The 15,086-nt window shown below is 34.8% G+C and overlaps 1 protein-coding gene across 4 annotated transcripts in view; it reads left to right on the top strand.

Moving 5' to 3' along the window:
* Nucleotides 1-15,086, top strand: part of LOC123705278 (insulin-like growth factor 2 mRNA-binding protein 1) — a 78,614-nt gene that overhangs the window by 26,070 nt on the left and 37,458 nt on the right. For 2 of the 4 annotated variants that reach the window (XR_006753289.1, XM_045653996.1), the window contains exon 1: nt 3,383-3,850. The exons of 1 other annotated variant lie outside the window; for it this stretch is intronic. Coding sequence is in view for 2 of the 3 variants with exons in the window: in XM_045653996.1 (XP_045509952.1) it covers nt 3,759-3,850 (92 nt within the window). In the remaining variant the exon portion in view is untranslated. Of the gene's footprint in view, nt 1-3,381; nt 3,851-15,086 lie in introns of those variants that run through there. One more of the 4 variants, XM_045653994.1, reaches the window with a different exon arrangement.

Raw genomic sequence — 15,086 nt, 5'->3', positions numbered from 1 at the left:
ATTATATATTCGGAATCGTGTGGCTTATCCTCGCTATTAACTTACATTGAATTATCGACACAAATTTCGTTACTTATCTCTTTTACCATAAAATCACAATAAAACTCATAATTCTAATATACTACGCATGAAGAAAATACATATAACCACCTTACATACATATCATCTTCGGAGGCTCGGGGAATATGACAGTTGCCGAACAGTGACGAATTTTTCTATGCGCATTATCTGTTTGGGAGTACTGTAATGCATTCGATTCTAGATATTGTCAGATTTTGATTTTTAGCGTAACGTCTATTTAAAAGGAAAAAAAGGTTTATTGATACAAGATTGTAGTGACGTCAGTTCTTTAAATTAGAAATTGTTTATTATGTTTAGAATGGTTTATTAGTAAAATCAATTCTTAAAATTACTTACATTATTATTATAAATGTGTAGGTAATCGTAATTGAAAAAAGTGTAATTGACAAATGTGCAGTTCTAACAAAACGAAATATTACGTTATTCTATGTCGTCGTTACTAGGTTACGTTGCTTGCGTTGTTGAATTTTGTTGAACTGTCAAATGGTGCCTATTACAACTTACAAGTGATAACTACCTACGTTAAAAACAACCGACTTCAAACTTGCACTTGCAACATTTACAAATACAGACAAAAATGCTCATAAAATAAAAACTACTGGGCCTATTTAATTTAATTAATTTTAATAATTTTTATGGGGCCAATTCGACACCATCCCGCATCGAACAAAAAAAGAATCACGTAAATCGGTTCAGAAACCTCGGAGAAATCGGTGTACATACATAAAAAAAAAACATACCGGCCGAATTGATAACCTCCTCCTTTTTTTGAAGTCGGTTAAAAATGGCTCTACTATAATGATAAGAGGCGGCCGCGCCGGCGCGGGCGACCCTGCTAACCAAACACATTGAATGTATTTAGAATATTTACTAGGTATAGGAATTTGACCTAATATGTTCTTTGGGAAAAGTTGTTCAGTTTTATGGGCTCATTAAGAGTATTATGGGTTTTGTTGCATTCTGTATACGTAAATATGGTAATTCATATAAATACACAAATACCTTAATAAAACAGTTTGTCAACAAAGTTGACAAAGTAATTATCCATTTACGTTGTTTTATTTTCTTTCTTCTTCTTCTTCTCTTAATTAATGGCTCCACCCAATAAAAAGGGACTTCGCCAATGTCCAGTATACATATATGGGAGAGACAGGACTCAAATTTCAGCCAGTTAGACTTGTTCGGTTGTGACATTAAACATTTGGAACTGAGTGGGAAAATGCAGAAATTTTGATCAACTTGGAGCGGCTAGAACAAACACATAAGACAATACAGGTTATATATATTACAGACTACAGGATACACTTGCGGACCCTACCATAACATGTCAAGTGTCAACGTCAGCTTAAGCCACTTCTTTAATGAAACACGTTATACCATAAGGGGAGTCCTTTCAGCGAAGCGGAGTAAATTGGTTTGCAATATCAAATTTTTCATGTATTTATTTGCATTTACCTATATGACGCTTTTAGAAAAAATAATCTATACACTTCAAGATATTGCCTAAAAAGTGTGCTAATTTGTTACACAACCACATATGTATTTTGCTCGATCATATAAAATCATAAAAATAGGCTAAAATAAAAATCGAAAACGAATTATTTAATAATGAAATTTCTGATTTTGCAAATAATTTTATATAAAGATAATATGTATTTTGATGTACTGCAGAAAACGTGCTAAATTTTGGCTTATGACTGAAGCCCTGTAATAATATAAATACATATTATATTATGTATCTCAGAACTTAACGTTTGCACGAGATTTCCTGACAAGCCGACGCGGACGCTAGGAGCGACTCGCGCAAACGGCGTGTTGAAATACCGAATACGTCGCCAATAATGATGACAAGTCAAACTAGGTATACAGTATACTGCTACCATTTATTGCATCTATTTTATTAGGTACGGAGTATTTGAAAAGATTTTTTACCCAACCCAACCTACCTTACCTACCTATTATAAATTTATACTTATGCTTATAATTTATATAATATTTATACTGGCCATAAAATTGTCGCAGATATCGTGCGCAATATTATTATTATTAGCAGATTGGGACGCTATAGGAGAATGCTGTATGACCCGCATATGCATCGGTCCCGATAGTGAGAGCGACGTATGAATCAGCGGTGACGCAGCGCGGCTGGTGGCGCACGCTCACTCGCCGGCCCTCACTCGCTGCGCTCGAACGGCTCTTACCTCCCGACATTTACCTCCTCGTCTTGACGTCGGGATATAAAAAAAAATATATATATATATTTCGTTGCTATCATATAATTACATACCAATTAGTAAATTGTATGAAGCAAAGTAATTGGATTCCTTTGCATAATTCGAACGGCGAACTCGCGTTTCGACTTGACATTTCGTGGGCCTAGTAAGTTAGAACTAGAATATTAAGGACCTTTGAAGGGCGTCGGGCTGGAGAAAAAGGAGATCATTGTGCCCGGGCCGCTGTAGATTTGGATAGCGAAGCGGGACACGAAGTGGGTGACGCCTGTACCGGACGAAGTAGGCGGTGTCAGGCGACCGCCCTCCACGGGCCCCGGACAATCACCGTAGAAAAGGCATGGGCGCGGGGCGCCGGCACGCGGATTCAATAACGAATATACTTCACGAACTTCTAAGTAGGGATTTGCCGTGATATCTTCGTTATATCGATAGTTTTTTTTTGTCAACCTCGAATTTTCTTTATGATAAGATTCGTCATTGGCAGCCTTACAAAAAAGATCCAAAGCCATAAGCAAATCGAATTTTAATTGTATATGAAGTCGATGTAACATAAAGTTTATATCTTATTTAAGTTGTATGTCAATCATTATTGCGTGAAGATAAAGTAGTTTAATTTTCTGCAAGATTTTACTGAATCAAAAATATTTGGAATACAGAGCTTCTTCGAAAATGTCCTTTCCTGAATGTCAAACTGCACATTTTAAATGATCCCCTGAAATTAAAAAGAACTATTTAGCTAATTACAGACATTCTCAATAATATGTATCAAGAGAAAAAACCTAACTGATAATGATTTCTTATTGCGGAATGGCATAGCAAGGCAAACGGGTGAAGCAAGAGAGCTAGTGACGCATACATACAAATTCATGTTTTCCTCGAATATTTTAATCGATAAAATAAATCGATATTGTCACGTCACTAGAACGCGTTGCGAGCTCCCCGCGGGCCCCGCGTCAGCCACGCCCAGCGCGCGCATTCTCAAACAAAATCTACACGAAATTGATGAAAGGAGAATCGAGTCGGATCGGCGTCGCGTCGCCCGTTCGGTTCAGTCACGCACGTCAGCCAGTCGGGTAGCGATCTTGCCAGTGAACCGTACGCGCGGCGCACACGTGCCCGTACCTAAACCACGCCGCTCTGCTCTCGGTGCCTTTGCCCGCTTCCCATATTATGTAATACAAAAATAAACTGCGACTCAGTAAGCGGAGCACGTGTGCGCACCGGCTGTCGTACGTCGCCGTCCATCCATCCAACATTCAGCCAACAATCGTGACATCAATCATTCTTACCTATCTACAAACCCGTATCGCATCAATTACCTGACGATTCGCTAGATTCTCAATTAGCTCTAGTTGAGTGCATCGTTATCTGGACCTGTGAATTGTTTGGATCTTGTATCTTCTTGGTGTTTTTTGTGTTGTGTGTAAATTGTAATCAAGTGCAATGTCCAACTCCGTGGAGCAACAGTTTGGCGAGCTAAGTCTGTCCCAAGACGAGCATGATCAAATGTACGAACAGGAAGATCATCAGGACAGGTTCGATAACTTCTAGTTTTATGTTCGATAACTTTAAAGTTTCAATCAATGTATTCATCGATATAAGTATGCCGCGTTTCATTTAAATTTTACACATCACTACACAAATGACATGAGCGTTCATGGCTCTCCGTCCAAGATCACTATATCTCTTTCGTACATGCTGTGATAAACAAGGACGAACGTTCATTCTTTAAGACTAGCTGTTAATAAACGTAGGTATACACTATACAGTCGACAGTTCGACACTCGACAACTTGAAAAATATTTCCCGCCGTTTATTATGTACGTTTAATCTTGGATTCGCATGGAATAAAATCGATATCTTCGGAGTAGAATAACAAATATATATAGCTATACTATATCAAAGACTATATCATACATGTAATAGGTAAATGCTTTATTATAAATCTTCTATGATGTAGCGCCATCTTGCTTAGGCGACGGGTCCTCATCAGGTTAGATAATTTTCATGCTATATTCATGACTCATGTCTCCGTTATACCTATATACTTTCCATAATAAAACTTAAATTATTAACACAATCTATAAACGATAAATAATTTATGTTTGGACCGCACTGGCTCTGGAGAGCGCGTCGGCTCGGCCGAGCTTGAGTTAGAGAGAGATGCCAAAATTTTGGGCGCCATGTTCATTCTCCTATTCCCTCTACTCGTAGTAGGGTCATTGCGCCTGTTCGCGTCCACCTGCCTATTCGCGTCCATTTTGCGGATATCTTTTAGAAAATTCACGAAAATAAGTATACTTTATGTAAAATTGTAATAAGAAAAATTTCCGATAATACCTCAATGTATAAGAGACATGCACACATATTCAAAATATGCCTGCGCACCGCCTATCCTATTTAAAAAAAATATTTAATTTTGGCTATTAAACGAGAGAGCTAAAACGCGCGGGATTTTGAGAAAAAAATAGTGCGCAGCGTCGCGTTTGACGGTAAGTATCTTATTGTTAAATGTGAATTTTTGAATATGTTACTGTTTCTTTGCTTTGCTAACAAAACATGGAATAGTATGGATTATAAATAAGCTTATTTCTTTTACAATTAATAGCTAAAATAAGGTGGACGCGAATTACTACACCGAATTTGTACAACTTCCATTTTGCGTCCACGGTGGGCGCAAACTATACCTGTAGTGCATAACAATAGAACATATTGCGTCCACATTGTTTTTCATTACGTAGCAATGAATTGTTTGTTAAAATATGTAATTTAAAATAGATTGTAAATTTTTGACTAAGACCACAAGTTGATAATTTAAATTTTCATTCAAATTAGCAAATTTTTATGCTATTTTTTCATTTTAAAATGGGTATTCTAAGAACAGAATGAGACTAGTATTTTTGAGAATGAGAGTCTGTGGTTAAGAAAATAATATACAAAAGAGAAATTTAATTCTTTAGAAACTAAAAAATAGGGTAGGTAGGTAATCTTAATAGAACTGATTATTATTTATTTACATAACGTAACTTTGTTTTTTGTTAATTTTTGGTTCTAATAATGATGAGAAGATAAATATAATTAAGTTTTTCCAGTTTCCTTACACAGTGAATTATATTAATAATAATGTTGATTTTAGGGTTCCGAAGTTCCGAACCTAGAAAGGAAAAACCGGAATCCTTGTAGGATCACTTTGATATCCGTCCGTCTGTATGTCCGTCTGCCGGTCTGTCTTTCTGTCAAGACCCTTTTTCTCAGTAACGCGTAGAGGTATAAATCTGAAATTTATTTTGAATACTCAAGTCTACGGTCCCTTGAAGCAGTGAAAAAATCAAACTTATAAGGAATCAAAAGATACAGCCGTTTATGCTGCCAATTTTCGCAAATTTCGACATTCGCAAGGGAATCAAAACCTACAGGGTACTTTACGTGAACACAGACACTTGAAGTTTGGTGCGAAGCAACGTCTTATAGCACAAATAAGGGAAACATTGAAAAAATAATCATTTACAGTTAAAACATATAAAAAAAGACAGGTTAATACGGAACCCTCGGTATGCGAGTCCCACTCGCATTTGGCCGGTTTTTATTAAATAACTGTATTCGTAAATAAATAATTTATTAAAATCTAATTTTTATTTGCATTTATCTGATAAAATATCACCCAATACATTCTTAATTCCTTTTCTAAGCTGGTGGACGCGAACTGGTCCACGGGTGGACGCAAAAAGGCATTTTTGGACGCGAACTGGGTAAAACGCCAAATTCTGCTATTTGTCTAGATAAATAAAAACCACATGATATTTCCAACACAATTGAAAGTAAATCTTAAAATAGACTATGTAATGAACACGTTACATAAATTTTGCGTTGCAATTTGTTCTGGAACATTTTTATTTTCTCCTTCAGACTTTCCAACTGCACTAAGTGGACGCGAACTGGCGCAATTACCCTATTAGTTGATAATAATAATATTATTTCATAATAGGTACCTAGCATTGCAGTCTGCATAGTCGAGTCTTTACTTGCCGGCGTTAATTACCTACTACTGACTACAGTTATATTATTATGAATTTAGCTTTAATAGTTATTTAATAGTATAATATGTACTAATTTACGACTATCATTTTAAATAACATAGGAAGTCGAACGTGTTAATGTTTCGTAGTGACGATGCGAATAACGAACACGAATGTGTAATTATAATTATGCACCAGAAGAAGAAAAGAGCTAGAGCAAGAGCTAGAGCAAAGAGCAAGAGTTTAAGAGTATATGTGTGTGTGTGTGTGTGTGTGTGTGTGTGTGTGTGTGTGTCTAACCTCTTTCTTATGAATTTTGATCATTGCACCTCTCATATATATACATAATATATATATGAGAGGTGCAATATAAGAATTTATACGAACTACGAAACACGGGTAGAGTCGTTGGCGGAAAGCTTATGCTGTAGCATCAATCATTGTCAAAACATCTAGCTTTCCTAAAAACGTAATCGTATTTATGTCGTGGTCATATCGTAGATTTGATCATTTCATGATATGAGTGGCCATTTCACGAAATGGTCGCATATCGTGAAATGGCCAATTTAGTTTGGCCACATCATGATGTGGTTTGGGCAGATCAATGATAAGAAATCGTTTCACGATATGGCCAATTAACGCACGGTTTTTTCATGAAATGACCAAAATTATTTGATCATATCGTAAAATAGTTACATAAATCGTTGGTAGAGGCGCTGCAAGCTCTGTGTTTATGTGATAAGATGGCGGCCGCTGGCGAAAATTAAATTATTCGAAGTTAAAAACTTCATAATTCATTCAATATTAAACAATAACAATATTATGAAGAAAGTCATAGCAAAGAATTTACGACGAAGAGGTACGAGTACTATGGAAAATGTGGATATCTTATATGTATTTAAGAAAAAATGCGACTTAAATAAAATAATTTAAGAACTACTTCTATATTATTATTTATTATAATTGTTTGTTTTTTAAAAAGTGATCCGCTTCTGGCACTCGCCGGCCGCTGCCGCGGCACGCTCGCTTTGCTCGCTCGGCTCGTGCGTTGTTTGTCAAAGTGTAACCTAACCTAACCTAATTGTTTTCTATTGCAAAAACGATTCGCTTCTGGCATTCGCCGGCCGCTGCCGCAGCACTAACTTAAATGACATTAAACAAGTTTTTAGAATATAGTTATTCTGAATTTTTTTAATATTTTATGGACTCTTTATATTTTATACGATCTGGCCAAATGTGGATGACCAAATCGTGAAACGTTGACGATTTAACGATCTGATCAAACTATGTTGGCCATTTCACGATATGCGACCATTTCGTGAAATGGCCACTCATATCATGAAATGATCAAATCTACGATATGACCACGACATTTACACGTTCATGCGAATGGTGAGGCGAACAACGAACACAATTACCTACCCACTGTGTAAACCCGCGTTATTAACCCTAGAAAGATAGTCTGCGTCAAAATGACTCCTGCGTTTTCGAAATATAGCTTTATCTTTTTAAATGTCGCGAATCCATAACTGTGCTTATAGCACAGAATACATAATAGTAGCTAAACGCTACAGAACGGACACTCTCCGCCTCCCGCCAAAATTAAACACTTACCTCACCCCGCACGATCAGACATAAAATGGTCCATATTTTTCTACAGGGACGATACGCAACGAAGATTGACAACATTAATCAAATTGACTTAAAGTAATTTTATTATTTTGGATTTGTGATTATCATTTATCGTAGAAAATGGTTAGATATTGTGCTGTTTACGGATGTATTTCATCAGAAAAACGCGAATTTTTTTTTACGCTAGTCAAAAATGTGCCAACCATAAAGCGTTAACACAGACATTTGCAGTCTCTACAGTGTGACTGTCAAAACGATAATTTTGTATGGAGTGTCCAGGGTGTGCTTATAGGACATTTCATAAGTCACTAAGAGCTACCCTATGGTATACGTCTCAATAAAGTTAGAGTAACCAATTTTGAAATATAACGACTACGTGAGTCAAAATTACGCATGATTATCTTTACCGTGACTTTTAAGATTTTGACTTCTATGGTAGTTTGAATATTTTTTAGCTTATTTTTACTGTATATTGTGACTTATGTTTAAAATTTATTTTTATACATATTGAAGCAAATATAGAAAACAATTGGGGATAGAAAATTGGAAGAATATTGTATACTAGCCGCTCTTATGCAAAGCGATGAGGGTCCCTGTGAAGAAACCGATAGGGAAGTAGGAGGACCACGAAATTGAAAATGACGAGCAAAGTGACACAGAAGAAGCTTTTCCCGATGAGGTACAAAGCAAAGATGATATATTACATTCAAGCAAAAGGCGAAGTAGATGCATTAGACCGAATGTGTTCCCTGATGTTCAATAGTAGTAAGACAATGAGATGGCCAATGGCTTTATTTTATGGAATCAATAAAATTGCTTGGATATTGCATATTAAATATATAGCCACAATGTTAACATCAAAGCACAAAAACATCCGAGTCAAAAAAACATGAAATATAGAAGCATGGAACCGTCTTCTTTGTTTATGCGTGGGTGTTTAGAATCACCAGCTTTGATAAGATATTTGCGTGATAATATCTCCAATTTGTTGCCAAATGAAGTATCTGGTACATCGTAAGAAAGTACTGAGGAGGCCTTCCGTAAAAAAAAACGTATTTACTATACGATTTGTCCTTCTGAAATATGACGAAAGGCAAATTCCTCCTGCAAAAAATGTAACATCGTTATATTATGTCGTGAGCATACGTTGATATGTGCTAAACTTGTTTCTCACTATTTTTTATATAAATATATGTACAACATATATATAAGATATAAAAAAGTCTGATAATTGTAGCCAAAAATAAGTTTTTATTAGAAATAATACGTGTTACAAGAATTGTAGATTTAAAGCAGACGTTTAATGTTTTCGTTTTTTTATATGTATAAAAATAATTAAAAATAAATTATTTGTAATATTAATTATTCTAACATAACTGTAAATATATAATAACTTACAATTTATAGAAAAAAAACAATATACCGCGACTTAGAGCTAACTAAAAAACATGCGTAAATTTGACGCATGACTATCTTTCCCGTATTACTCAATATGATTATCTTTCTAGGGTTAATGGGCCCTCTTCATATTGGTCAGCGTTGGCCCAATAAATGATCGTCAATGTTTGCCGCCATTACGCCGATTATAAATAAAAATCTACATTGTACAATAACGGCCAATCAATGATCATAGTACGTATCTAGTAGACCGGGAGATACTGACACAAAATTTCGAGTCATTTGTAACAGGATGGCGGTTCTACAGGGGTCTTAGTACGCAATGACAAAAAGAAAAACGATGGTGTGAACGCTGGTACCGGCGGCAGTCGCGTGGGCGTTAGTCGAACTCGTCGGAAAATAGCGAAAATCTCGAAATTTTGTGTCAGTATCTCCCGGTCTATAGGGTCTACATGTAGTCTACAGATGAAAAACATCTAGAATAATAAAACTTCTAATTTATTGAGTCATATAATGGTTTTTTTGTGTAGTAATGACCCTTTGGGTCATTGCGCCTGTTCGCGTCCACTTAGTGCAGTTGGAAAGTTTTAAGGAGAAAATAAAAATGTTCCAGTACAAATTTCAACGCAAAATGTATGTAACGTGTTCATTACATAGTCTATTTTAAGATTTACTTTTAACTGTGTTGGAAATATCATGTAGTTTTTAACCGACTTCAAAAAAAAGGAGGAGGTTATCAATTCGGCCGGTATGTTTTTTTTTTATGTATGTACACCGATTACTCCGAGGTTTCTGAACCGATTTACGTGATTCTTTTTTTGTTCGATGCGGGATGTTGTCGAATTGGTCCCATAAAAATTTTATTCGGATAGGCCCAGTAGTTTTTATTTTATGGGCATTTTTGCAAGTGCAAGTTTGAAGTCGGTTGTTTTTAACGCAGTTATCACTTGTTATTTATCTAGACAAATAGCAGAATTAGGCGTTTTACCCAGTTCGCGTCCACAAATTCCAGTTTTCGTCCACCCGTGGACCAGTTCGCGTCCACCAGCTTAGAAAAGGAATTAAGAGTGTATTACGTGATATATTATCAGAAAAATGCAAAAATTAGATTTTAATAATTTATTTATTTAGGAATAATATAGTTATTTAATAAAAACTGGCCAAATGCGAGTGGGACTCGCACATCGAGGGTTCCGTATTAACCTGTTTTTTTTCATAGGTTTTAGCTGTAAATAATTATTTATTCAATGTTTCCCTTATTTGTGCTATAAGACGTGGCTTCGTACCAAACTTGAAGTGTCTATGTTCACGTAAAGTACATGGTACTATTCGGTTTTGATTCCCTGGCGAATGTCGAAATTAAGTCAGTCAAAAATTAAGTCAGTCTTAGTCAAAAATTTACAATTTATTTTAAATTACAATATTTTAACAAACAATTCATTGATACGTAATGAAAAACAATGTGGACACAATATGTTCTATTGTAATGCACTATAGGTATAGTTTGCGCCCACCGTGGACGCAAAATGGAAGTTGTACAAATTCGGTGTAGTAATTCGCGTCCACCTTATTTTAGCTATTAATTGTAAAAGAAATAAGCTGATTCATAATCCATACTATTCCATGTTTTGGTTAGCAAAGTAATGAAACAGTTACATATTAACAAATTCACGTTTAACAATAAGATACTTACCGTCAAATGCGACGCTGCGCACTAATTTTTTCTCAAAATCCCGTGCGTTTTAGCACAGTTGACAGATATGTACTACGTACATACAGTTAGGAAACTAAGGCCCTGCGATGAAATTATGACGTATAGCTATAGGGCTGTTACCTTTTTGATATTTAACCGACTTCAAAAATGGAGGAGGTTATCAATTCGGCCTGTATATTTCTGTTTGCTTTTTTCACAGTTGACTTTGTGGTAATTTTGAGATTAAAACCCGTTAAAATTAAAAAATGGTGTAGCCTAAATATGAATTTACAAGAAGAAACAATCTCAATAAAATATATACCTTGTAAAAGTAAATAGGTACGTTTTTTTCAGTGCTATATTTCGAAATCTTGTCTTTTTTGGACGCCGAAGGCTATTTTAATGTAGGTACCTACCTAAATTATTTATAATGCTTGATATTTGTATGATACATATAAGTTTTCAATAATTATTTTAAACCAGAATTAACAATACTTGTATGTAGGTATACCTACTAAATTATTTTTAAAACGATAAATTAAATTAAATTAAAAAACACAAAATATGCAAAAATAAATTAAAATTATTATTATACGAACATAGAACCTCCTTTTATATAACCTTTTTGTTTTAGGATGAAAAAGAAAATAGTTTGACAGGCTTAGTGCTTGAAAAAGTGGTAAAGTCACGTATCGATAAAAATACAATAATTATTATAATATCTACTTATCTTTTTCTTCCCTAATATTTACGTAATTATGCACATAAATTTAAACAAGATTTTTTAAGGTATCCATTTTTTAGATTTTCGTGCTCTTCTAGATTGCGTAAAAAATAGATGCGGTCTTTAAACAGACTGGACTCCTAATAGGTACTATTTGTAGATATCATTTTGGTAGAAAATATGTCAACATAATTTAAAACTCATACTGCCATATCTATAGAAATTAAAAAATAGTCTCTTTTTAACTTGTAGTCAGATACGATACAAATATATATTTATTGAAAGGGCTACAAACTGAAACAATCGATATTTATTTAATGTGAAATGACATCACTTTAAACTTTTTTCCATACTATATTCAAAATCTGTGGATGTGTCACCCGCTACTATCGATCCCCCTCAATACCCTCGAAAACACGCTTTATGGGGGGGGGGAGCCATTTCGAACATTTTGTATGAAGTTTCCTTACTGTATGTATCTGTATATTGTGGTTTTAGCCCTCTCGCCTAATTGCCAAAATTAAATATTTTTTTTAATAGGATAGGCGGTGCACAGGCATATTTTGAATATGTGTGCATGTCTCTCATACATTGAGGTATTATCGGAAAGTTTTCTTATTACCATTTTACTTAAGGTATACCTATTTTCGTGAATTTTCTAAAAGATATCCGCAAAAGGGACGCGAATAGGCATGTGGACGCGAACAGGCGCAATGACCCTAACTGGCGTCACGTCGCTATTCGCACGAATTTATAAATGTGGTAGGTAGGTACCTACTTTAAGTATTCAAAACTACTGTAAAAGTGAATCTTCTAAAGTGAATTATCAATCAGCAACCCTTATCTATTCGGGAGCTAGCAAGCAACGTTAAAAAAAAGTCATTTTAGTATAGTTGGGTTTTTGATATACTGTTTCTCTTTCTATTTCGGTTAGAGTCCGGGCTGTCTGGCTGGCCGCAGTGGTTGCATTTATTAGTGCGCATCTTATCTGCACAGGAAAATATCCTTAATTTAAAGTCATTTTTTAACGCGTAATTTTTAATCTTTTGCCTTTAGATAGATCCATCAGTCATAATTTTTTTATTGCAAGACGTTTTTTTCGTTGTAAAATAGGTGCCATACGCAATTTTTATTTCAAAATAACTAAAATGTCATCGAAATAAGTGAAATTACATCAACATGAGTCCGCTTAAAAGGTAAGTAATAACTTTATTATTATCCTTTTTTAATACTTATATTGAATAATTAGTAAACTAATATTTTTAATAGATGGTTTCATATTTATTACACTTTTGGGTATGAATATGAATTTGATGATATTTGTATTTTCTAGTGTTTGATTTTACGCGAGTATTATACATTTTGAAATTAAAGACTTGAGAAAATAATACAATGAATAAATCGCGTTTAAAATCCGTTAAAAAGTCTTTAATTTCTTGATGATATTTGGTTTTTATCAAGTTTACATTAACGTCCTATTTGAGGTTCGTTGGGAAAAAGGAGGCGATATGGTAGATTGTTGCAAAAAAACTGTAAATAGTAAAATGATTATTATATATAGTATAAGTAACACAGTGATTACTTATCCTTCACTGGGACTCATGTTGATGGAATTTCACTTATTTCGATGATATTTTAATTATTTTGAAATAAAAATTGCGTCTGGCACCTATTTAACAACGAAAAAAACGTCTTGCAATAAAAAATGTATGTCTAATGGATCTATCTAAAGGCAAACGATTAAAAATTACGCGTTAAAAAATGACTTTAAATTAAGGATATTTTCCTGTGCAGATAAGATGCGCACTAATAAACGCAACCACTGCGGCCAGCCAGACAGCCCGGACTGTAACCGAAATAGCAAGAGGAACAGCATATCAAAGAACCAACTATACTAAAATGCTCACTTGTCAACGTTGCTACCTCCTAGAATATATAATATGAATTTAATTGAAATACCTAACCAGTTCATACACAGTATATGTACACGTTCGACGATAAAATATAATATTATGTACTACTGGGTTTCCGCCCGCGCAGTCAAAGAAAAACCCGCATAGTTCCAGTTCCCGTGGGATTTCTGGGATTGCGTCATTTTCCCGGTATAAAAAGTAGCCTATGTCCTTTCACGGGTATCAAAATATCTCCATACCAAATTTCATGAAAATTGGTTCACTAGTTTAGGCGTGATTGAGTAACAGACAGACAGAGTTACTTTCGCATTTATAATATTATAGTATGAATTTATTAAAATAAAAAAATAAAATCCCTAGAAGTTTTCTTCATAATAATAATTTGTGATGTAGGTAGGTATATAGGTTAAATTTTCTTTGAATTTTGCGAGAATCTATGAAATCCTAACTTGTACAATACAAGGATTTGGAAGATTAAGTATCGGTTTGAATGAATTAGGAATTATAATAATTTGAACGCTTTACGCGTTTGACCATACATATTCTTAAGACAGGACAACGTTTGTCGGGTCAGCTAGCTTAGTAGGTACCTACATTATAATTTATAAAAGGGAACGCAGATACCAATAAGCTAGTAAATGAAAAGATTCCGTCTCAATAACGTGCAGCGATGCGGAATGCGGTGTGTTATATAATATAAATGGTTGTTTGCCCGCCGGCGTCCCAAATTCCCGCTCGGCCTCCTCTCCCCTCAACCGCTTTCTCAGAAGGAAGGGGAGGTTTTGTTACTCATAATCCTTTCTTTGTTCGTCGAAAATAGCTGCGTGTGATAGAAGTTTGGCTCTTTTTGTCTTAGCCGACACTAAGAACTTACTTACTTTGAAAAATGGAACATTGCAATCTTTTTTCTTTGCACTTTGCCGCATTACTTGAATTATCAGTGCAATATCGTAACACAATCGAGGGCATATTTGATGAGTTTCCTGGTTTTATGCTATAAAACAAACAAGACATGAACGCGACCATCGCGCTAAAGCGACTGAGTGCAGTTTGGCCATATGGCTTATGTTGAGCAGAACATAGATGTAGGCGGTGTATTCTCCATATGTATATCTCAATGTATCCGAATAAAATTTATATGGGACCATTTCGACACCAAACATCAAACAAAAAAATAATCATGTAAATCGGTTCAGAATCCTTGGAGTAATCGGTGTACGTATACATAAAAAAATATTCCGGCTGAACTGTGAACTCCTTTTTTTTTTGAAGTCTGTTAATAATTATCACGTAAATTATTGGAGTCGAAAGTTTAGTATTGGAATCATAGCTATCAAAAACATCCTAGTGGTACGGTAGCTATCAACGTTTTAAAAAAAGTCATTTTAGTATAGT

The sequence above is a fragment of the Colias croceus genome, chromosome Z (assembly GCF_905220415.1).
Source record: "Colias croceus chromosome Z, ilColCroc2.1".
Lineage (NCBI taxonomy): Eukaryota > Metazoa > Arthropoda > Insecta > Lepidoptera > Pieridae > Colias > Colias croceus.
Note: the sequence above shows the minus strand (reverse complement) of the source record. Positions and strands in the feature narration are given on the sequence as shown.